General features: G+C 55.9%; 7 protein-coding genes across 7 annotated transcripts; 5 read left to right on the top strand and 2 right to left on the bottom strand.

The window, feature by feature from the left end:
* Positions 1-2,553: 2,553 nt before the first annotated feature.
* CMQ_5121 (beta-glucosidase) lies at positions 2,554-3,985 on the top strand (the record flags this gene model as incomplete). Its single annotated transcript, XM_014318866.1, has 3 exons — positions 2,554-2,660; positions 2,720-3,569; positions 3,626-3,985. The coding sequence occupies 3 exons, from the start codon at positions 2,554-2,556 to the stop codon at positions 3,983-3,985; spliced, it is 1,317 nt and encodes a 438-aa protein (XP_014174341.1).
* A 2,274-nt stretch (positions 3,986-6,259) lies between these two features.
* CMQ_5274 (small s protein) lies at positions 6,260-7,114 on the top strand (the record flags this gene model as incomplete). Its single annotated transcript, XM_014319019.1, has 1 exon — positions 6,260-7,114. The coding sequence occupies one exon, from the start codon at positions 6,260-6,262 to the stop codon at positions 7,112-7,114; it is 855 nt and encodes a 284-aa protein (XP_014174494.1).
* Positions 7,115-7,923: 809 nt separating this feature from the next.
* On the bottom strand, positions 7,924-9,723 carry CMQ_5356 (steroid monooxygenase; the record flags this gene model as incomplete). Its single annotated transcript, XM_014319101.1, has 3 exons — positions 7,924-9,383; positions 9,435-9,539; positions 9,588-9,723. 3 exons carry the CDS (start codon positions 9,721-9,723, stop codon positions 7,924-7,926), a joined length of 1,701 nt encoding a protein of 566 aa, XP_014174576.1.
* A 915-nt stretch (positions 9,724-10,638) lies between these two features.
* CMQ_5362 (beta-lactamase family protein) lies at positions 10,639-11,945 on the top strand (the record flags this gene model as incomplete). Its single annotated transcript, XM_014319107.1, has 2 exons — positions 10,639-11,461; positions 11,521-11,945. 2 exons carry the CDS (start codon positions 10,639-10,641, stop codon positions 11,943-11,945), a joined length of 1,248 nt encoding a protein of 415 aa, XP_014174582.1.
* A 678-nt stretch (positions 11,946-12,623) lies between these two features.
* Positions 12,624-15,869, top strand: CMQ_5125 (c6 zinc finger domain containing protein; the record flags this gene model as incomplete). The annotated part of the gene is made up of 4 exons (XM_014318870.1): positions 12,624-12,735; positions 12,796-13,043; positions 13,218-15,596; positions 15,765-15,869. 4 exons carry the CDS (start codon positions 12,624-12,626, stop codon positions 15,867-15,869), a joined length of 2,844 nt encoding a protein of 947 aa, XP_014174345.1.
* Positions 15,870-16,778: 909 nt separating this feature from the next.
* On the bottom strand, positions 16,779-18,001 carry CMQ_5293 (set domain containing protein; the record flags this gene model as incomplete). The annotated part of the gene is made up of 2 exons (XM_014319038.1): positions 16,779-17,855; positions 17,918-18,001. The coding sequence occupies 2 exons, from the start codon at positions 17,999-18,001 to the stop codon at positions 16,779-16,781; spliced, it is 1,161 nt and encodes a 386-aa protein (XP_014174513.1).
* Positions 18,002-18,873: 872 nt separating this feature from the next.
* Positions 18,874-21,558, top strand: CMQ_5212 (DNA lyase; the record flags this gene model as incomplete). Its single annotated transcript, XM_014318957.1, has 5 exons — positions 18,874-18,907; positions 18,971-18,982; positions 19,096-19,154; positions 19,222-19,354; positions 19,409-21,558. The coding sequence occupies 5 exons, from the start codon at positions 18,874-18,876 to the stop codon at positions 21,556-21,558; spliced, it is 2,388 nt and encodes a 795-aa protein (XP_014174432.1).
* Positions 21,559-21,878: the final 320 nt, after the last annotated feature.

The following is a 21,878-nucleotide window of genomic DNA, read 5'->3' on the forward strand; positions in this document are numbered from 1 at the left end:
GATGGCAGCCAGCGGTCAGTTAGCCGCCACAAGCAGCCACTTACGGAGTACCCTAAACAATCGTACCGGAGTACGCGGAGTGGAGAGTGACCCGATTGCCATGTTCCTCGTACAATATTAATCTTGCCTTTAGCCTGACCTCGCAGCGTTTACTAGGGAAACCCGGCATGCATTTTCACGTTTAACTCCTTCTAGCTTGACTACTGGAGGATACGAGCAGCTAAACCAAATGTAATCAATATTGGACTGCAAAAAAAAAAAAGGGGAAGGACTAGAAATTGGACTGTGCCATTAGCGTCTGCGCTACAGACGTTTCCCCCTGTAGATCTAAAGGGCCGAGTAAGTGTAAACGATATTGCGATAGACGTTGTGAAGGCACGAGTACTCCGTACGACGTACGACGTATGTTGTACGTCGTATATTGCCGCAGACCCCGGGGCTTCTGACGCTCAAGCCGCTTCAGCCGCACTTCGTGTACGACATGGGCAGCAAAGATAAGCATACCATCGGCCGGATGTGCGTCTGTACTCCGTATTATGACACGAGCAGCAAGATGTTCCTAAACTTTCGCATCGCGCTCTTACTTTAACTTTTTCCCCTATCATGCACAAATTAATTAGCCCAGTCCCATGAATCGCCACAGTACAAATTCTGCCAGTACAAGTACGAAGTATATTAAGGAAACACGTTGGATTGCCGAAGAATTTTGTAGGACCCACTTATGTGTGACCGAACTTCTCAAGAAAAACTAGAGCTCGGTCCCGACAGCACGGATTTGGTGTCCACTTTGCAGAAGACGCCGGTCAAAATTGTATTCTTGGCCTCTGCCAAGATTTACTTTTTTTTTTCACTGTTGAAAAAGCCCGAACCACTTATCGATCAGTGGTCTTCGGGGCGCCCACCAGTTCGTGGATTCTGACTTAGTCAATTGACAATAAAATCTTCACAAACAATCGAGACCCTTTATCATAACGGAGCCGTGGAATCTCCTGTCCTCGCGGCCGAGGCCTCTTTGCTGTGCTTTTGGCGTTCGTAAGTCTCAACCTTTTCGCCAATTTGCCCACAATACGGAGTACTGCGTACAGAAATACCGTGCAGACATCCCAGCGCAGATAGTCTCAAAAGTAGCGCACTAATTTATGTTATAACGATATGCTACGGAGTACATACGTACAACGTACTCCGTACTCCGTACATACCTGGACATTAACAGCTAGATTGGCGCGTGTACCTTTCGTGGACGGCAACTTCGGTCTTATTCCGTACATGGTAATGTTTTGCGGTATTCCACATGTTCCGTAGGACGAATTGCCTGCCAGCAACCTCGACCGGCTCCTCGCGAGACATTGCTCTACTTCTCCACGTGGGAGAATTGCGGGTCTGGAAGGCCTAGTCTGGAAGGCCTACGTAGCAAGCTTGCTACATAGTATCAAAGTTCTGTACTGTTTGGGTTGCCGAGCCTAAATCGTCAAGACTACTCCGTAAGCAGCTCGATTTGGATATCTAGTGTGTGCGGTAGAGAGACTAATAAAATCATGAGACCATGTCTCGGTATTTCGTCGCGTGGGTTTTAGCATAAATCAGACCTCACGTCACCTATCTTACACAGTGTGTACCACGCGAGAGGTGGCGACGAGTACAAATTCGAGTAGAAATACAAGTAGTGGGCGGCAAATAGGAAGACCTTGCGCTTAGAACAGAGGCCAAAAAGTAAATACACGCGGACTTTGCCGTGTGACGTATTTACGAGCTGAGACCCCTAACCCTGGGCCCTGATTGCAACGTGCAGAACGGTCGATCCCGCGAAGCATTGGCCCCTGTGTTGGCCTGCGATTTTCGACATGACCTTGCGTCGGACGCACTCAGTCGTAGCAGTGAGCTTCGCTAAAGCCCTAAAATGAACCGGACCTAACAAACGCTGCGTGCGGTCCGGAATCCAAAAGCAGGCGTATTCTACAGCGGCATTACTCGTAGTTCCCCTGCATTAGCAAGAAGATTCAATGGCCAGACAGACATGAGCTGAACTAGCGTCTTTTCTGACAGGGAACGCCGGATGCTGCGAGTCGCTAATCGGAAAAGCCGGTGGACGTCGGTCGTTGTCTCCATTAATCGGACGCGACACTGATATCAGTGATAGGGGTAACGTGGCTTTCTTTTTCTATTTCCTTACCGGCTAACTGAACGCTCTTTGCTTCGTACGTGTTGCGGGTATTTATCCATATCCCGGACCTCGCTAGTTTTCGCCAGCAGAGAGCAGTGCCTGCGTTAGCCTGGCGGAACGTTCGCCCCATACAAACGGTGCGCAGTGGCGATGCCAACTTCAGCTGTGCTCTGCGTTGAGTGGAGCCACTCTCGCGGGATCTCGGCCGCATGGCGAGATGGATGGATGAATGAAAAATTTGCAGGGGAAGAGCTTAGCGAGAGCATGGGCTGGCTATAAAGGCAGCCCACACTCTGTCCAACAGCTGTGAGAGTTCCTTCATCAGGCAGCTCCAATACCGGAATCAGACACTCGTTTCCCGTCTATACACAAGGCCGAGTCCATCAATCGCCATGCGTTTCACCACCGCCCTCACTGCTGGCCTTATGGCCAGCTCTGCCGCCGCAAAGCCGCTGAACGTCATCAAGGCCACCGAGTCTTTGATCGACTCGCTCAAGGAGTATGCAGATCATTTCTCCTGTCCCCCAGATTCCCCCGCACCCCTTCTAACGATCACAGGGATGTCATCAGCTGGGCCGAATACGTCGAGTCCGAGGTCAAGAACCTGACCTCGAAGCCGGCCACCTACAGCCGCACCAACCTCTGGTCGACGCCACCGTCAAATGAGTACCTCAACTGGACGACGTTCAAGGCCAACGGTGTCAACCTGGGCAACTGGCTGCTACTGGAGTACTCGAGCGACCAGACCTGGTGGAACGAGCAGGTCCCGTCGACGGTCGAGAAGGACGAGTGGAGCTTCTGCGAGTACCTCGGCTCCAAGTGCGGCCCTCTCCTGGAGAAGCACTACGCCAGCTACTATAAGTTTGCCGACATCGACAAGCTGGCCAAGGTCGGCGTGAACCTTCTGCGGGTCCCTATGACGTACCAGGCCTGGGTCGACGTGCCGGGCTCGCAGCTGTACCACGGCTCGCAGCTTTTCTGGTTCAAGCTGATCACCGACTACGCCATTGAGCGCTACGGCATGCACATTGTCATCGACCTGCACTCTCTCCCCGGCGGCTGCAACGGTCTGGACAACGGTGAGGCCCTCGGCCACTACAATTGGTGGTTCAACCAGACCAACATGGACTACACCCTCCAGATGGTTGAGAAGGCTATCAACTACATCGAGCTCAGCGGCCACCCCCACGCCTACTCGCTCTCGCTCATCAACGAGGCCATCACGGACTACGACAAGATTGGCACCAACGAGACCGTCTCCACTGCCGGTGTTGATTACATGCTCACGTACCTGAACTCGTCTCTGGAGATCATCCACAAGGTCAACAAGAACGTGCCGATCATGTGGCAGGACAGCTGGATGGGCGAGGAGTTCTGGTCTTCTCTGCTTCCCACCGATGCCAACATTGTAAGATATATACGCCCCATCCTTGTGCAATTGTCTTGACCGAGCTAACCGTTCAGGTTCTGGACCTGCACATCTACTTCTTTAGCAACCTGTTCTCGGATGCTTACTCCAAGTACTTCACCTACTCGGTCTGCGGTGCCGGGGACTACTTTGCTGGTGACAAGAAGATCCCCGTCTTTGTCGGCGAGTGGAGCGATGAGATCCTGTACAACAACTCTCTCGCCGACCGCAAGACCAACTTTGACACTCAGCGGTATGCCTACGCCCTGTGGGGCTCCGGCAGTGCCTTCTGGAGCGGCAAGCAGTACGGTGTCGAGAACGTGAGCGGCGAGGGCATCCGCAGCGACTACTGGTGCTACGAGTGCATGCTCGAGGACGGTGTCATCACTACGGCCACTACTGAGTCTTACTGCTAGACGTTTTGTCAGCTGTGGATCGGTCGCAAGAATAGGCTGCATATCTTCTTATCATAGCATAGTTTTAATTCAACGACTCTTGCCAACTTTACCATCCGTCCTGAAGAGGGTGAGGACGGTAGGAAGTTGGCATCTGCGACGGTCTTCCTCTTGAACATTGTCTTCCCTCTCCATCGAACCTTGTTTCTAGAGGGAAAACAGCACACCTTCTCTAAACAGCATAGGCTTGCTCTTACTTCAGATTGCTTAACCTGCAAAGGCAGTGAACAGCCTTCCTCCTGTTCAGTTCAACAAAATCTAGACAGGAATCGCTCACTCGGTGGGGCTATTAGATTCCGAGAGAAGCTCGAGGCACCAGTTGGGTGTCAATCCTTCGGAGCCCAACGAGTCCGTATCGTCACGTGACGCACCTTCGACCAGGAGGACAAAGTGTGAGGGTTAAAGGAGGCCATATTGTACGTGGCGGTCATATAACGTAATGCACTGTGAGGAGCAGGAGGCTGAATAGGGTTAAGTGTGAGCAGAAAGTGCTGTGTACTACTCCGTAAGGAAGAAATAGATACATCGCGACACTTCCAAAGGTCCGTATTAATACTAGTGCCAAGCCCCGCATTTGTGCCTTCTGACCAATAACAGGCCCGTTCGGCTTTAGTGGGGCGGAAGGTCTACAGTGTGGCGGATTCCAATGTGTCTACATACAACCCGACCATTCCCACAAAAGCTGAGTCGACCATTGTGGGTCCACTTTCACTTAATAATCATCACAGAATTTTTTGCCTTAGGCTTTTCAATACACTCTGCTAATTGTAGTACAAACAATAAAAAAAAAACAAGGTCGGCAGAATTTTCTGCTAGGCAAGGGAAAACCGCTAGCATAGAAAAGTATAAGCACTATAAAATAAAATAGAAGTAAATAAGTATAAAGTACTCTGTAATTCGCTACGTTTGTATTTAGTGTGCATTAGAAATTAATAATTTCTAAATAAACTTATATTTAATATTTAAATATTATTTATAATGCACATTAACACACTGCCTTTGCAGCACTTGTACTACCCTTAGCATAGTACAAGATGTAAAAGATAAGCCTAAGGCAGTAATTTTTTAACAAGGATTACTAAGTAAAAAGACCCACAAATAGACCCACAATGGTCGACTCAGCTTTTGTGGGAATGGTCGGGTTGTACAGAGTATGTAGACACGATTCCAATGCTTGACACAAAGTAAAATAAAAGTGTGCGGGGAAAGGACCTAGTACTCCGTACTTGTCGAATGAACCAGACCAAAACGGGTGGGCATCTATGCCGTGTACTCGTAATGGGAGAATACATGTACGTCGTACTGTGTGGCGGTTTTCATGCACGTCGGCATATCTCAGAAGTACCTAACCATAACAATACACACACGCTCACTGGGCACCTATAATCTGACACTTTTGTCCACACGAGATGAACTTTTAGTATGGACCTCCGTACTCCGTACAAACTGGCTATTCGAATTTACATAGCCCCAAATGTATGCCCCGAATTCATCTTCGCGTTATCAGTAAACTCTCCTCCAGTCACTTTATTTTTTTCGTCTGGCAGTTTCCCCAACTTTTGAAGGATAATTTGAACGACTTCAGGCGAATAGGTGTTTCCCGCTCTAATTTTGGCATTGGCTGAGGCTCTCACATCCTGTATCGTATTCCCTTCAAGCGTGCACGATGGCTGTGCTTGGGCCTGGGCCGTTGGGTTTTCAGCCGCGGGAAGATGCGGAACGGCGGACGCTGGCACCTTAAATGCAACGACTAGCGTATCATTTGCACTGCTCGCAAGCGTTTCTTGCGGCTTCTGATCTACTACTTTGATATGACCTTCTTCCCCGGGGCCTAGAATCTGAGGCGAGGCACTGTCAACTAAATGCCAATGACAATACCAACCAAGCGATCTTCTGCTTACTGTTGAGGCATCGTTGGCCTTTACGGCAGAGAAGTTTTTGGACATATTTTGTGTCTGGTAAAGGTGTCGAAGAAATTAAAAGGAGCAAGATATGGTCAAAGAAGAGAAGGCGAGGAGAGTAGTGCATCTGTGAAGCGTTTTAAAGCAACGAAAGCAGCTATTATGCCCGAACGCATCAAAGCGGGGAACTCATATTACCTGATACTTCGGCCAGGTATCCATCAGCCAGTAACAGGACAAAATAGATCAGCCTTCTGCCCCTCACCAGTACATCCAAATACGCCCGACATCAACCCAACACGATCACGTGCACTATCTGAGACAATCCTCCATCATGGCCGAGGTCCTTGCTGTTATGTCGGGCGCAGTCACCGTCGCGTCTTTGTTCAGCAGCTGTGTAGACTGCCTCGGATACGTCCAGCTGGGCCGGCACTTTGCGCGAGACTACCACGTATGCCGGCTCCAGCTGGATGTGGCAGAGATGCGCATGGTGCGATGGAAGGAAGTGGTCAACCTCGACAAGGACAGCCGCTCTTTTGAGAGCGACAACAGGGAGACGCAAACGATCAAGACCCTCCTGACGGAGATGGAAGGCGTCCTGACGACGGTCAAGCGAAAGGCAGAGCGCTACAAGAGGACAGCATCGGTGGCAGACCTGAAGACATGCGAAGACGACAAGGACATGGCAGCAGTGCCGAAGAAAGTGCACCAAAGACTGAGACGGGTCATCGGACGGCGGCAGGAGTCCAATTTATTTGTCCAGAAGGCTGCGTGGGCGCTGTACGACCGCGAGCAGTTCAAGCGGATGATCGCCGAGGTGCTCGAGCTGCTGGACGAGCTCGAAAAGGTCTTGCAGGTCGAAGAGGCCTGTCGCCAGCGGGCCGAGGCACAGATTTCGGAGGTGGGCGATGTTGCCAGCCTGCAGGTGCTGCAGGAGGCCGCTCGTGGCACCGATCCTCTGCTGCTCGACGTGGTCTGTCGCAAAGGCGAGGCGCTCGGCAGCCACAACTTTGCCAGGGACATTAAGGCCGCCGACCAAGCCGACGTGCAGGTCGGCGATCAGTTTTCCCAGACCGTCCTGATGGGCGGCACGGGTGGCGGTCCAGCCTTTCATGGCGCGAACAACACGGTCCATGGGCTCGATGCCAAGGGGTCGGCAAAGGTGCAGATAGGGAGCCGGTTTGGGTAGGCGACCGGCCTGATCATTCGTTCAGGCTTTACGAGAAATTGGTGCTTTGGAAACTTCTTGGATAGTCAGAAAGATTGCTTAGTTTGAATGGGAATAAGATATCAGACTGTTGACATGAACACTGCATAAATATCCGTCACACATCACGTGCTTCACCAACGCGCACAACCCGGCTGCTCGCTCGCGGGATCTTGCGTTTTATTGGACAAAGTTCCCGAGTGGTTGGGAAATTCTGCCTGTTGTACGATTTGTTTGTTCTGTCCCTTATTTTCTCCCATCCTTTTCTCTCCCTTTTCTCGCCCGTTTCTCTCTTCACATAGCCTACTTATCATTTCTTGGCTGCCATCACTCCTCTTTCTCCTCTCACATCTCCATCATAATCAGTACACCATTAGTCGTTTCTCTCCCTTATCTATTCTCAGCCTGCCATCATGCATCTTTATATACTAGCACGCCAAAAAGCACTAACTGCTTACTCATACTTCGCTTCTTCCTCTGTCTACTTTCGGTCATCCTTCTTCTCTCATGCTACTATTATGCATGTTTTGAACATTGCATTCTGGTGCAACCCCATAGTCGACTTCTACGTCTCGCCCACTTGCGTGAGAAGCTATTACATGGAGACCTTGCTGCTTTAGTCGGAGGAGCTTGCAGACCGTCATTCACCAACCTGCCTGACTAAGCAATCACAGTGGTCACAGTTATCGCAGGTTTAGTGAAAGGAAATGCCATTCAGCTTATCTGTTTGGAAGCACGGAAATAAACGAAATTCACTCATCCCGGCCTCTCTTTGCAACATGAAATGACGCTCACTTCGTCACCACCTCAAAGCCCTCCATGTTCTCCAAGGCTGCCCGAATTTCCTTCACATACGCAGGGATGCCTCCAGCATAACAAACCGGCTCGAAAGGCTTTCCGGGAACGGTGCCTCCCATGTAAGTGGACTTGGTGGTGGGGAACAGGGTTTTGTCATTGATTTCCACAATGTGCTTCTTCCACTTGCGGGTGGCCTCGGCCGTGGGGTTGATATACTTGGCATTTAGTCCCTCGGCCTTGGTGATGGTGTCGGCAATCCAGCGGCCCTGTACCTCGACCGAGGTTGGACCGTTGCTGAGAAGCGTTGGCCCGTGCAAACCATAGATGTGGAACATGTTGGGATAGCCGCTGACAGTGGTGCCGAGATACGACTCAGCGCCCTTTGACCATTGATCCTTGAGCAGCTCGCCGTCGATGTTGCGGAGGCCTAGCTGGGTCATGACGCCAGTGACAATGTCGAAGCCAGTGGCCACGGCGATGACGTCGAACTCGTGGACGGTGCCGTCCTGCAAGCGGATGCCGGTCTCGGTGAACTCCTTGATGGGGTTCTTCTGCACGTCGACCAGGTCGACGGACGGCCGGTTGAACTGTTCAAAGTACGTGCCCTCGAGGCAGGGCCGCTTGATTCCGAAATAGTGCGGCATCTTGAGGGGGGCCAGCAGGTCGCGCAGCCGCGGGTCTTCGATGCGAGCCCTGACCTTCTTGGCCCAGAAGTCGTACGCGGCCTGGTTCGACTGCGGGTTGGTAAAGATGTCCTTGTAGATGGCCACCCAGAAGTGGAAGCCGCCGGCAGCCCAGGCCTCCTCAAAGACCTGCTCGCGCTGCTCGGGCGTGTCGTCGGCGCAGTTGCGCTCGATCCAGTCGTACAGGAAGCCGGCAAAGTTGTGCTCGCGGTAGCGGAACAGCTCTGGGTAGAAGTGCTTGGCAGCGTCCTGCTCAGCCGCCGTCAGCGAACGCTTGCGCATGGGCACGGCCAGGTTCGGCGTGCGTTGGAAGACGGTGAGCTGCTCAGCCACAGGGCCCCAGGCCTGGACGATCTGCACGCCCGAAGCACCGGTGCCGATGACGGCACAGCGCTTGCTCTGGACGCGGACAGGGTCGTTGTCGGGCCAGAAGGACGAGTGATGCAGCACGCCGCGGAAATTGTCCATGCCCGGCCAGGCTGGGATGTGACGGCGGGCGGCGAAGCCGGTACCCAGCACCAGGTACTTGGCCTTGGTGACGCGGCCGTCGGCCGTCTCAATGTTCCAGCGGCCAGGCGCCGTGTCGAACTGGCCGCCCACGACGACGGTGTTGAAGGCTGTGTCCTTGCTGATGCCGACGATCTTGTCGACGTGGTCAAAGTACTCCCGCAGATCCCGGTAGTCGGGGTAGTTGGTCTTCCAGTTCCACGTCTTCCACACTTCCGGCCACGAGAATTCGTACTCGGGCACCTCCGAGTCGACACCGGCGCCTGAAAAGTCAGACACGCTGCCTTTCTACCGTTCGGATGAGGGTAGCTTACCTGGATAGCAATTCCACCGCCATGTGCCTCCGGTGCCGCTGCCGGCTTCGAATATGACCGCCTTGAGGCCACGGTCGCGCAACGTCTTCAGCATGAAGATGCCGGCTATTTAGTGTTAGACCGTGCAAAGTGCTCACTCGACGATGGACCTACCAAAACCAGCCCCGACAATCAGAGCATCGACCTCGAGATTGTCGGCATAGGGGCCTGTCTTTTCGGCATGGGCGACAGAGTAGTCGGTCAACTCAGTGTTGAACTTCTTCTGCTTGGGAGGAATTGGCTCGCCCATTTTGGTGGTTGACAAGTGCTTTGGATATGGTTGCTTGTAGTTTCTAATGTAGTTTCTGCTGATACGGACTATATCTACAACACAGGAAGGTCAACCGAAGAGCTCTTTTATACGGAGAATGTGTCTGAAAGGACATGGAGCACAGTTTGGCAAAATATCGATTGCAGAAGCGCTTTTTGCGGAAGCGTCGTGTTGCGGAAGCGTCTACGTTCCATCCAGGGAGGAGGTCTCACATGGAATGTCCTCGTGACCATTACTGTGAGTACCCATCCGACCCCAACTTCTGGCTGGAGACCAATACACAGTGCCTCGATGAACAAAGCATAGCAGAGGCGTTAGACCATGGAGTTCTTGGAGTCTGGAGAAAGTCCGGGGAACAGGTACCGAGCTGCCCGAGCTCAGGCTCCGCTAACCCTCATCTATACAGATCGTTTCAACTTGGGCTTCCCCGCATTTCTCCGACAGGAATGTTATATTCGGATCCGCAGGCAAGGGCCTTTTAGCTCACCGAATATGTCTCCAGCTCAGCTGTGGAGCCGCAACGGACCTTGGCCGTAAATAACTGCCGACGGTCTGCTGCCTCTATGATCGGGCTAGGTCCGAGCCTGCTGACTTCCTTTTCACCGGTGGAGTCGCCCTCGATACTCCATCCATCTTCAGCTTCTGTCCAAGCTTCCTGGGAAGGTCTAGCGGTGTGTGTGAAAAGTATTAAAAATCCATGAAGCGTCCCTCCAAAGTTGCTGTATCTCTCTACTTTTTCTACTTTCTCTGATTTCCTGTGATCTATTAAATCTTGTCGTCCTTCTCTTGTTAGCCCTCCCTCTCTCCTCAATTTTTTTTAGCCCTGGTGTCTCTCCTCTTCTTGCCATAACTCTTCCTCTCATTCTGCTTCTCCCTCCCAGTCCGACCAATCGAATGCCTCTCCCACAGAATACCGTCGCTGCCCTTACGGCACTGGTCGACAAGGCCGTGGCCAACCCCACGACCGACATTCCTGGCGTGGCTGTCGTAGTGGTCGACCGTAATGGCAACGAGTTGTTTACCCGCGCCGCTGGCCGCCGCGGCGTGACGACGACTGAGCTGCTGACGCTCGATAATGTCTTTTGGATTGCCTCGTGCACCAAGATGATTACGGGCGTGGCCGTCATGCAGTTGGTCGAAAAGGGCGTGCTGCGGATGGACGACAGCAGTCAGGTGGCCAAGCTATGTCCCGAGCTGACTGGCCTGACCGTTCTGCTGCCTGACGGCACGACGGAGCCGCAGAAAAATGCCATCACGCTGCGCATGCTGCTCACCCACACCGCCGGATTTGGCTACAGCTTCTTCAACGAGCGGCTGCGTGACTGGTGGCTGCCCATCGGCGCCAACGAGTTCTCCGGCCGGATCGAGGATATGCGCATGCCGCTGCTCTTCCAACCTGGCGAAGGCTGGGAATACGGCGTCAACATCGACTGGGCCGGCGTCCTGCTGGAGCGGGCAACCGGCCTCACACTCAACCAGTACCTGCAGAAGAACGTGGTCGGGCCGCTGGGACTGACGGACATCAACATCATCCCCTCGGTCGACATGCGCGCCCGTCTCGCCCACATGCACTTCCGCCAGCCCGATGGGAAGTTGCGCGTCCGAGACCATCCGTTCCGGGTGCCTCTGGAGGCAGACCCTGATGATGCGGCCGCTGTGGCCCGTGTGTTTAATAGCGGAGGTGCAGGCGTATTTGCCAGGCCGCAGGAATATACTAGTAAGTTAGATCACCTCGTCCCTCTTCACATCCAAGCATACCCATGCTTACACATACAGAGATCCTCGCCGTCCTGCTCAATGACGGAACCTGTCCTCGCACTGGTGTTAAGCTCCTCGAGAAAGAGACGGTGAACACCATGTTCACCAATCAGATCCCCCAGTTTCCCAACGCCGGGCGGCAATTTATCCCGGCTGCCAAGCCCGAATACACCAACCCGATACCGGAGCTCTACTCTGTCCCGGGGAGCCCGCCACAGGGATGGGGCCTGACCTTTATGCTCAGCAACGGTGGCGCGACGGGACGGTCTAAGTCTACGGGACATTGGGCTGGCCTGCCAAACCTCTGGTGGTGGGCCGATCGTGAGAACGGCGTTGCCGGCGTTGTCTTTACGCAGATTCTCCCCTTTGTCGACAACAAGGTGCTCGAGCTGTGGGCAAATGTCGAGACCGAAGTGTACAAAGCGTTAGCCAGTAGGGGTTGATGTGTTCGCGTGTCCCCACTGTTTCAGCTCGGCTGGACAAGGCCTTCTTAGCATGTCGTAACATGAATGAAACATGATAATCATAGGGCAGTCTGAACGTTAGCGGTCCAATATCCAAGCTATAGCCCACAATGAACAATTATGACACAACCATGCGATTTGTTCCACACAATTGATTTACACCATTTTTACCGTGACTTTACAACACTCCCACACAATCCCAACACCGCGTTCCATTACCCCATACTACCGCTGCTACACCACACTACACCACGGCAGCCAATTCCGGATGGGGTGCTATCCGAGATGTCAAGTGGATCTCGCTGGCTCGTAGCGTTTTGCTCGCTAGAAGGAACCCCGCTAACCATCGCCAAAAACAGCTAGACGAATGTGGGGAAAGTGGGGTTGTCGGTGAAAGGGATATCCCAGCGCCCCGTTGTCCAGCCTTTGGGCTGCCTTCTCGTATTTCCAGCACAACCTCTTCCCATCAGACCTGCCATCGACGCTGCCTGCAATAAAATCCGCCTGCCGTCTTCTCGCACCAGTTGCACGCGTGGAATTGAACAAGGACCGACCGACCGCACAGAGTGAACAGAGGTGCCTCTATCCCCGAAACGACGTGAAAAACAGAGGGGCTGGGAGGAAAGCGGTAAGCCAGACTAGCGACAAGACGGCAGGATGCGACGGCAGAACCGGTCGTGCGACCAGTGTCGCAAGGCGAAGCGAGCCTGCGACGCGCCGTCGCTGCAGGGAAATGGCCCGATCGCCGCTGCGGACGGTGATGCACTAGGTAACGAAAACTGTGTTTGGGCGACGTTGCCCAACTGGCTTTATGCTGACAACTTTCCAGGCGAAGAATGTCTACCGTGCTCCTATTGCGTGCGGACAAACAAGCGCTGCACGCTCAATTGGGCACGGACCCAGCGACAGGTCGCCGAAGCTGCCTTGGCTGCCCGAGCGCCAGAGCTGCACCGTCCCAAACGAAAGCGCACAGCTTCAACGGATGTTCATCTGAATGCTGTTCGGCTCGTCGTTTCGTCTGTGTCTGCGCCGCCTCTGGCAGAAGCATGTGATAGCTTTCAAGACGGCGATGCTGATGTCTGTGAGACTTCTAGAACGGCAAAACGTGCTGCCTGTCCTGACGATTGTCTTTCTCCTCTTGCTCCTCTTCCTGTTCCTGCTACGATTCCACTTCTTGTCCCTCTACATGTTCAACTACCCACCCCACTGCCTCCTCCTCCACCTACTCCTGCCCATCCGTTCACCTTCCAGCCATTGTCATCACTGAATCTCCACGCCGGCATGCCATACTGGGCGACCGACCACCCGTTCCTAGCCTTTCGAGACACATCCATGGCAGTCATGGACAGCAACACGCCCCTGATGTCTCTTCCCACCTGGAACATGCCGTTCAACATGCCACTGCAACCGCACTTTGATCCCATCGTCCCGCAGCCTGTGCTGGATGATGCTGCCATGTGGTCGATCCCGATGCTGCTGCAGACTATGCAGACGGCCGCCAGCCAGCAGTCGTTCGTGAACGTGAGCGCCGCCTCGTCACAAGCGACAGCAACGTCGTCAGTAGCAGCCAGCTCGGAGTCCGAGCCAGACAGACGTCGATCATCCAGCGCGACGTCTGCCGTCTCATCCTCGTCACTTGAGCAGCTACTGGCAACGCGAGCCAATGGTCGGGCCATCTCGGCGAACCTGCTGCAGATTTACCACGACGTGCTGGAGCACAACTTTTCTTGCTGGATCACTGAGGCCACCTGTCCGTACAAGGGCTGGAGACGGGAGGGGGTCCGGGGATCCGCCAGCAGCAGCAGAAGCAGCAACAGACAACAGACAGTGGTGGGCCGACCGCGGCCGCAGGAGCTGGGTCCGCAGTGGTCGAACCGAATCTACCTGCGGGTCAAGCAGCTGGACCAGATGGCCGAAGCGGCTGGCCTGATCGACATCACGGCCAAGCAGAGCCAGGCCAGCCAGCGGGCCCTCGACTTGGTTATCATGGCCTTTGCCACGCAGTGGGCACAGGGAAGCAGCCGCCAGCGGGAGGCGTATGCGGCCAACTTTGCCGTGGCGGCCGAGCAGGGCGACGCGGCCAACCTCACGCCCGACGAGTTTGACCGTCACCTGCAGAGGACATTGTGGGAACAGGCACGCCAGGCGCTGCAGGCATCGGCCGACGTGGAGTCGTACCGCATGGTGTGTGCCGAGCTGATCTTTGGCTTTGTGCAGCGACCGTGGAGTGAGACAGACGTGTCCGCGATGCTGGGATTTGGTTGCGGTGTTGATGCTGGCAGCCATCCTGCCCGCCCTACTGCCCCCCCTCTATTCCCCTCCCGGACACACTTCTTGGCCAGGCTCGAAGACGTGCTGGCGCGAGATGGGCCGCCCATCTTCACCGAGCGGGCGGCCCGCAAGATGCACAGCCTCAAGTACCGGTTCGACCGCCACGAGGCCCGCGGCCGGTCTCGCGTCGCTGCCAAAGACAGGGCTACTGTCGGGCTGCTATACTGGCTGGCCGTCATGATCGACACGATCCAGGCATCGGTGCACGAGCGCCCGGTCGTGCTGGCGGACGAGGACAGCCAGCACGACGCGGCCAAGGAGGATGACGAGGAGGATGGGGAAGACGAGTACGAGGATGAGGTACTGGACGACCTCTCCTCGGGGTCGTCGCAGTCGTCCGAGGGGCGTTTTGTCACCAGTGTTGGCAACCAGGACGGCAGCAACAACTGCGGCTTCCCTATCAGCACCGGCCTCGGCACCGGTCTCGGCAACTCGGGATTTGTCAGCAATGGCACGTGCCTCGGCAACTCGGGCTTTGTCAGCACCACTCCCAACCATAGCCGCTGGCGCATCGACCTCTTCATTCAGGACAACCCCGAGTGCCAGCCGGCCAAGCGACAGCGGTGGCCGTGCTCGTACGATGACGCCAGCCTGACGATTGCGCGCTCGGCCCCGGTCAAGGTGCTGCTGTACCGCTATGTGCACTACCTGCAGAAGCTGCTGCGATCGCGACGGCACGTCCGACGGGCGCCCGAGCGCACGACAGCCGCCACGCGGGCTGCGGTCGCCGTCGAGGACACGGTACGGGAGACCCTCCTGGTGTACCGGTACTGGGACGAGACGTACGGGGCCTTTTACCGCGACGTGGTGCAGCATTACGGCTCGGTGCCATCGCGCATCCGCGGCTGGTCCGTCTGCATCGCTGCTCACTGGCATCTGGCTGCCATCATGCTGGCCGACGTATTGGAGGAGCTGGATGGCCGCGGCTATGGCATCGAGGCTGCTCGCGCCGTCCGCCAGGTGGCCAACACGGTCGCGACCATGCGGCGGTCCAGCGCAGTGCAGCTCTCGGATCTCGCCCGCATGGCCACGCCTTTCGGATTTGCCCCCGAGATCAGTAATTTCAGTCCTGAGCTCGTGCCGGGCTTCTCTCCTGGCTTCGCGGCCGGCTTCGCCCCCGACTGCTCGCCCAACTTCGCTCCCAGCTGCCCGCCCGACAGCTGTGCAGCCCCCGACTTCCACTTTGCCGTTCTCGAGGGCACGATCTTGACGGAGCCCTGGTCGATGCTGCTGATCCAGGCGTTCTCGCGGGCTGGAATCCTGCTGCTGCGGGAGTACGACGGGCATCAGCCCCGATTCGTGCAGACGTCGCAGCCGAAGCAGCGGGAGCCCTCGGGACATCGGCCGCAACAGCCGGGGCAGCGGCAACGACAGCCGCCGCAGCGACAACAGGTCGGCCGGCAGAAGGAGAAGCAGGATCGACAGCGGCATGGACACGGACCGACGGAGCGGCGCGACGGCGTGCAGCGGTGCGAAGACTGCGTGCGGGCGTTGTGGCTGTTGGGCAAGAAGTCGGACATGGCGCGCACAGCGGCCACGGTGCTTTCCAGGGCAATGCGGGTGGATGTGTGAGTAGATGTGGGAGTGAGGGGGGTGTTTTTGCGTGTGGGAGAATGGGTGGTGCAATTTTGTTTGCCTGTCGGTTTTTGTTTTCTGTTTTCGTTGTGGTAGAGCGACGAGGCAGACTGAGGTTTCGTCTGGATATCGTCAGTATGGACACACACGAAAGCAAGACGAACTACAGACTTACAACAGGGCTGAAGGAGTAGCTGCCTGGGAAGAAAGAAAAAGGAAAAGGGTAGAGGACGGACAGAACGGTTCGTTTGACGGCCTTTTATCAGCAGTAGGCATGTAGAGCACAGGGGAGGCCATCAGGACCTTTCTGCTCGCTCTGACTGCAGGTGATATCGGTCCGTGCGGCGAGGACACGGCGTTTGATTACATCGGCGAGAGCGCTTGCGTATTGGCTGATGGCCAAAGTGCGTCGCAGATAGAGAGGACAAGCCCCTTAGGTGCGACGGCACGACTGTGCACATGACGAGAATGTGACCATTGTCGGAAGAAATACGACCAACCGATGAGTGGAGACAGGAGACACATGCAGACAAACTCCGTAGGATGGAGTTCTGATCATACTATCTGATTGGTAATAATGCAAAGACTCAGAGTTCCGTAGGAGACAGGTCAATGTATTCGTAACAGCTAAGCGAAGGGGTTCTGGTTCTTTGGATGATCATGCTTTGCGTCCCACATTTAGCACAACTTCCACTTTGTTATCTATCGTCTTGGGAATACCTTTGGCCTTCTGTCGTGAGGACCTTTACAGTCTTCGTCATCTCTGTTCTTCTGTCTCTATCTCTTCCCCCCCCTCTTTTTTCTTTTGTTTCTTTCCATTTCCACACATTGCTTGATTCTTCCTTTTTCTTTTTCTTTTCCTTCACCCTTTCCCTTACCTCTTTCTTTATTCCAGTCTTATCCCTCCTACAATACCACCCCGCAATCTCGCGGATAGAGCTCGGCCAGCTCGGCCACGCTGTACGCTGGCTGTCTGCGAAACAACCAGTTGGTGTACTCAGGGCTGTCCATATTGGCCGGCGGCTTTTCGCCCACTCGCAGCCAGCGTCGAGAGCATAGAAGGAAGCCCACGGACATCTGGGGCACCTGTGCCAAGGTGCGCAGCTTCGCAGAATTCGGGTGATCATAGCCGTGGCAGAGGACAGTCTTCTCATGGGACAATTGGAGAAAGGCAGTGGCCCGCAAGATGTCGCCGTGGGCAATGGTTACCTGGAAGGCATTATAGTAGAGGCGGGCAGCGTAGACGGCAGCGTAGCCGCCATACTCGACCGCGAACTCGCGCAGCAGCGTGCGGACCAGACGCAGGCTCTCATGGGGCGTGAAGCGCGAGCAGTAGAGGTCGCCGAGCGAATCGTCGAGCCGCTGGATCAGGATGCGCCGGTCGTCCGTCTCGGCGAGCTCAGCAGGCGGCAGGAGACAGCGCTCGCAACGACAAGCAAAGCCGCGCGATCCTGACAGATAGACCCGCTGGTCCGAGGTGATGCCGCCACGGCCGTACGTGATGGTGATCTCGTCGCCGGCGCGGATCGGCTGCAGGACACAAAAGACCTGGCGCATCTTCTCATCGTCCCAGCTGTGGTGCACGTTTGGCCGGCAGCTGTGGTTGATGCGTCCGGCCGTGGCATAGACCCCAAAGAGGCCCGACAGCGGCCGGCACTCCAGCATATTGCTCCGGAACGTGCCCACAAGCGGATGGCTATGCGGCAGCGTGTTGGCCAGCGACAAGAATTCCCGCTGGTTCTCACGCGAGAGCTTGCGCACCCGCTGACAGATGGCCGGCACGAGCTCATCGTCCGCCATGTTTTGCTGCAGGAACAGCGGCCGCTCGCTCAGGATCCGGGTGCCAGGCGGAATGTTCACCAGTGCCACCAGGCCGAGGCCCTTTCCAGCGACTTCCGTCACCTGGAACTTGTCTGCCGTCTTCCACGAAGGCGCTGTTGGGATCGTGGTCCGACCTGGCTTTTGCGGCCCGTTTGAGGGCGGCTGCACGAGCACCTGTCAGCCAGACCGAGCTCGGCGCATGCAGAGGGATCAGGATGACAGACCTTCTTGTCCTCGATGGCACCATCCCGCTCGGTCGTCAAGCAGCTGCTTGGAATGGCAGTTGAATTTCGGCCATGCCAAGACATGGTAGTTGGTGAGCTGGTGAGTAGGCTGTGAGAGACACCGTGACGTGTGAGCGAGGGAAACGAGAATTAGAACAAGAACAGACACAACAAGTAGATGAGAAGAATGGAAAGAGAGATAGACAAAGATAGGAAAGACGGGGAGATGGCGTGTTGCCCATGGAGCATATAGCCTCAGTTTCCTGGCTGCCGGATTGAAACATGCTGCCGTATTTTCTCCTGACGAAGAAGCCGAGACAGGGAGGGTGTGAGGTTGTGGGTGTGGGTGTGTCTATGCAAGCGTGCAAACAGCCCCTGGTCTGTCTGCTTGAAGTGGGTGTGGATGGTCTCCGATTTGATCAATATTCCGTCATTCATGTGTTTGGTGTGTTTACTACTCTATCTGCTATTGGAAAGATCCGTTTACTGGACGGATAAACACGGAATCACAACACTTTCCGCTTGCCATGGTGCCCATCCATCGCGGAGCGGCTGAAGGTATTACAGCCGGGCCGAGACTTCATCCTGGTTAAAAGACGGGAAGATTCTATTCTTGACAGTGACACACACCCTCCCACACACTTCTATCCCTGGTCGGCCCCTCCTGCTGACGTGGTTATCTCTCAACCTGGCGGTTGTCCTCCCTGTTTGCACACCAGCCTCGCGTAGACGTGGGTACAGTGTTAGTAATACGACCAGCCGACTGCACTGTGCACCTTCCGTCATTCTCCAATGCACGTGACGGAGGTGGGCCTCACGAAGCTCGCGACAATTCGGAGTACGCCGTAGTTTGGACAAACAGTCAATATCGTGTCGTGCATGCCTTGAAGCAATCCAGCCGCGCCATCCGCTGCTACCCAATGCCTCCCTTTGCACCGTCCGTTTCCTGATGAATGATGCCCTCCGTTCCTTCGAGGCGTCCCCGACACGGTGAGACTGCTTGCGCAGCATTTTGACGTGGCAGCTAACTCTATCAGATGCCAATTCGCATAGTCACTTGGAATGGTGAGTTGGTTTGTCGCGATAGTGTCTGTTGTTGCTCATCGCTGCTGCTTGTTGTGTGTATTGCTGTCCTGTTCTGTCGTCTCATCTCTACGCTTCCTCTCACTAACGGCCAGTCAACGGGATCCGTAACCCGTTCAAGTATGCGCCATGGAACAACGACAAAACCCTCCAGGTATGCCCTCTCCAATTATCCTCCATCTCCCTCCCATCTCCACTTGCTAACCCCCTCTTTACTCAAGGCCATGTTCGACCGGCTCGACGCCGACATTGTCTGCTTCCAAGAGGTCAAGACGCCGAAACCGAGTCTGACCGACGACCTCGTCTTCATCCCCGGCTGGGATTCCTTTTACAGCTTTCCCCACAGCCAGACGGGTGCGTCCGAATCCATCAGACAGAACACGCGAACACAGACCTAACGCAGACAAGGATACTCGGGCGTGTCGGTCTACACACGCGACAGCTGCTGTGTGCCCACGCGCGTCGAAGAGGGCGTCACGGGCGTTTTGCGAGCACCGGGCACGACGACACGTTACATCGACCGGCCGGCCGACCGGCAGATCGGCGGCTACCCGACCGAACGCCAGCTGCAGTCGGCTGCCGTGGCACGTGACCTGATCGATGCCGAGGGCCGCTGCCTCGTGCTCGACTTTCCGCTCTTCGTGCTCATCAACGTCTACTGTCCGGCGCGCCGCAACGATGACCGCACCGACTTCCGCGACGCCTTTCTGCTCGCTCTCGATGCCCGCGTGCGCAACCTCGTCGCTGCCGGTCGCCACGTCGTCCTCTGCGGCGACATGAACACTATGCGCCATCACCTCGACACCGCGGCCGTCTGGGGTCACCATGGCCAGGTCTTGCCGGCCGAGGCGCTTGCCTTTGATGAGGACTACCTCAGCCTCCGCTCGGCCGCCATCTTTGGCCGGCTGCTCTTTGACGGCGACAGGATCACGAACACAACCACAGATATCCCCCCAAGCTCTCCTCCCATCCTCCACGACGCCTGTCGCGAGCTGCACCCCCAGCGACGCGGCATGTACACCTGCTGGGACACGCGCAAGAATCACCGGCCGGCCAACTTTGGGTCTCGCATCGACTTTGTCCTCTGCAGCCCCCGCCTGATGCAGCTCCTCGTCATCCAGGCCGACATCCAGCCCCAGCTGCTCGGCTCCGACCACTGCCCCGTCTACGTCGTTTTGCGCGACAGCGTCGACGACAATCGAAACGGCCAGGTCACCCACACCCTTCACACGCTCGACTACCTTAACCCACCTGGTCGCTTTTCCGGTGGGCAGCTCGCCATGACCCCAGCACAGGACTTTGCGTTGCTGCAGAGACGCCAGCCGCAATCGGCCCGCCGGATGCCTCAGTTCGCCAACAGACAGCACATTGGCAACCTGTTTCGTCGTGCCCCCGCGGCCGGCGAGACTGCTGCTGCTGGGCCCTCATCCGAAGTTCGAAAACGGTGCGCTACAGAAGGCGAAACGGTGCGCGAAGCGACTGCAGCCACGGCAAGCCAGCCGGTCAATCCGCGGCTGCCACCCCTGCTGCAGCCAGACCCTGTGGCCACTGTAAGCGAGGAAGAGACGGGTGGCCGGCACTCGGTGGCGTCTGATAACGAGGCAGACGCAGTCGCAGCTGCTGAGAAGACCAACGACACTGGCAAGACGGATGAGACCCACACCACTTCAGAGACATTGTCTGTGCCAGACCCCGGTCACGATAATGCAGCTGCATGCTTGCAGCACGCCACCACCTCTCACCCGCTGCGGCCTGCTGTCCTGATCCCCACCAACAGCCTGCAGCAGGCTGGAAGTGGCCCTAAAGAGCCAATCGAAGACGGCCGCCTCGCGCGTGCGTCCACGTCTACATCCTCACCCTTGCCCACGCCCACACCCACGCCCTCTTCCTTTCTGCAGCTAGCACAGGCGCAAGCCAAAAAAGTAAAACCCGACAGTCTGTCAAAGAAACGAAGCGGCGCCCGATCCCTGTCGCTCTCGTCGTCCTCTGCAACCTCTTCGCCTGCACCTGCGCCTGCCTCCTCGACCGTCTCTCCCTCGCGACCGGTCAAGAAGGCCAAGACCGGCATCCAGACGTCCATCAGCACCTTTCTACAGCCCCGACAGGGTCGTGGGGAGACAGCCCCGTTAGGCGCTAAGACTGGCAGCGAGAAGAAAGCCCAGAGCCAGACTGGCCCGACTGCTGCTGACAGTAGCAGGGTCCAGCCATCTCCCGACGACCCACCATTGTCGGCTGCAGACCTAGACGACAGGCCGGCATTGGTACCAGAACCCGAACCTGCCCCAGGTAGCGAGAGTTTCTGGGCCGAGATCAACGATGGCGCCATGGCTGGCTGGTCAGCACTGGGTCTAGGCCAGCGCCAGTCTCCCATGTGCGAGCATGGCGAGCCGTGTAAGATCTTTGTCACACGCAAGCCGGGCGTCAACAGCGGCCGCTCCTTTTACATGTGTGCCCGACCACCAGGACCGCTGGGGCGACGGGAAAAGGGCACCGCCTGGCAGTGCACCACTTTCTTCTGGTGTCGCGACTGGAAACCTGGCCGCAAAGAGAACGAGTGAGGGAATAGGAAGTGTTCACGAGTGCACCTCCAAGCAAAATACCAATGGATAGCGTCTGTAATAACATAGGTGCGTGCGTTCGATACAGGCGATAGACAGCCGAGACAGGTAGCGAAGATCACGTAGGGCGAGAGGACGAAAGACAGGAGAAGAGAGAAACCCCAAAGGATAGTAGATCAAAAAGCAAAGGCCACATAAAAATGAACCCAAATAACATTAACCACGCTGCACCGAATGACTCCGGTGAAAATCCTCGTCCCGGCATATCCAGAAAACCCAATCCGAACCGAAACCCCAATAAAACCAAAGAGACGGAAAAC

The sequence above is a fragment of the Grosmannia clavigera genome, assembly GCF_000143105.1.
Source record: "Grosmannia clavigera kw1407 unplaced genomic scaffold GCSC_132, whole genome shotgun sequence".
NCBI lineage: Eukaryota > Fungi > Ascomycota > Sordariomycetes > Ophiostomatales > Ophiostomataceae > Leptographium > Leptographium clavigerum.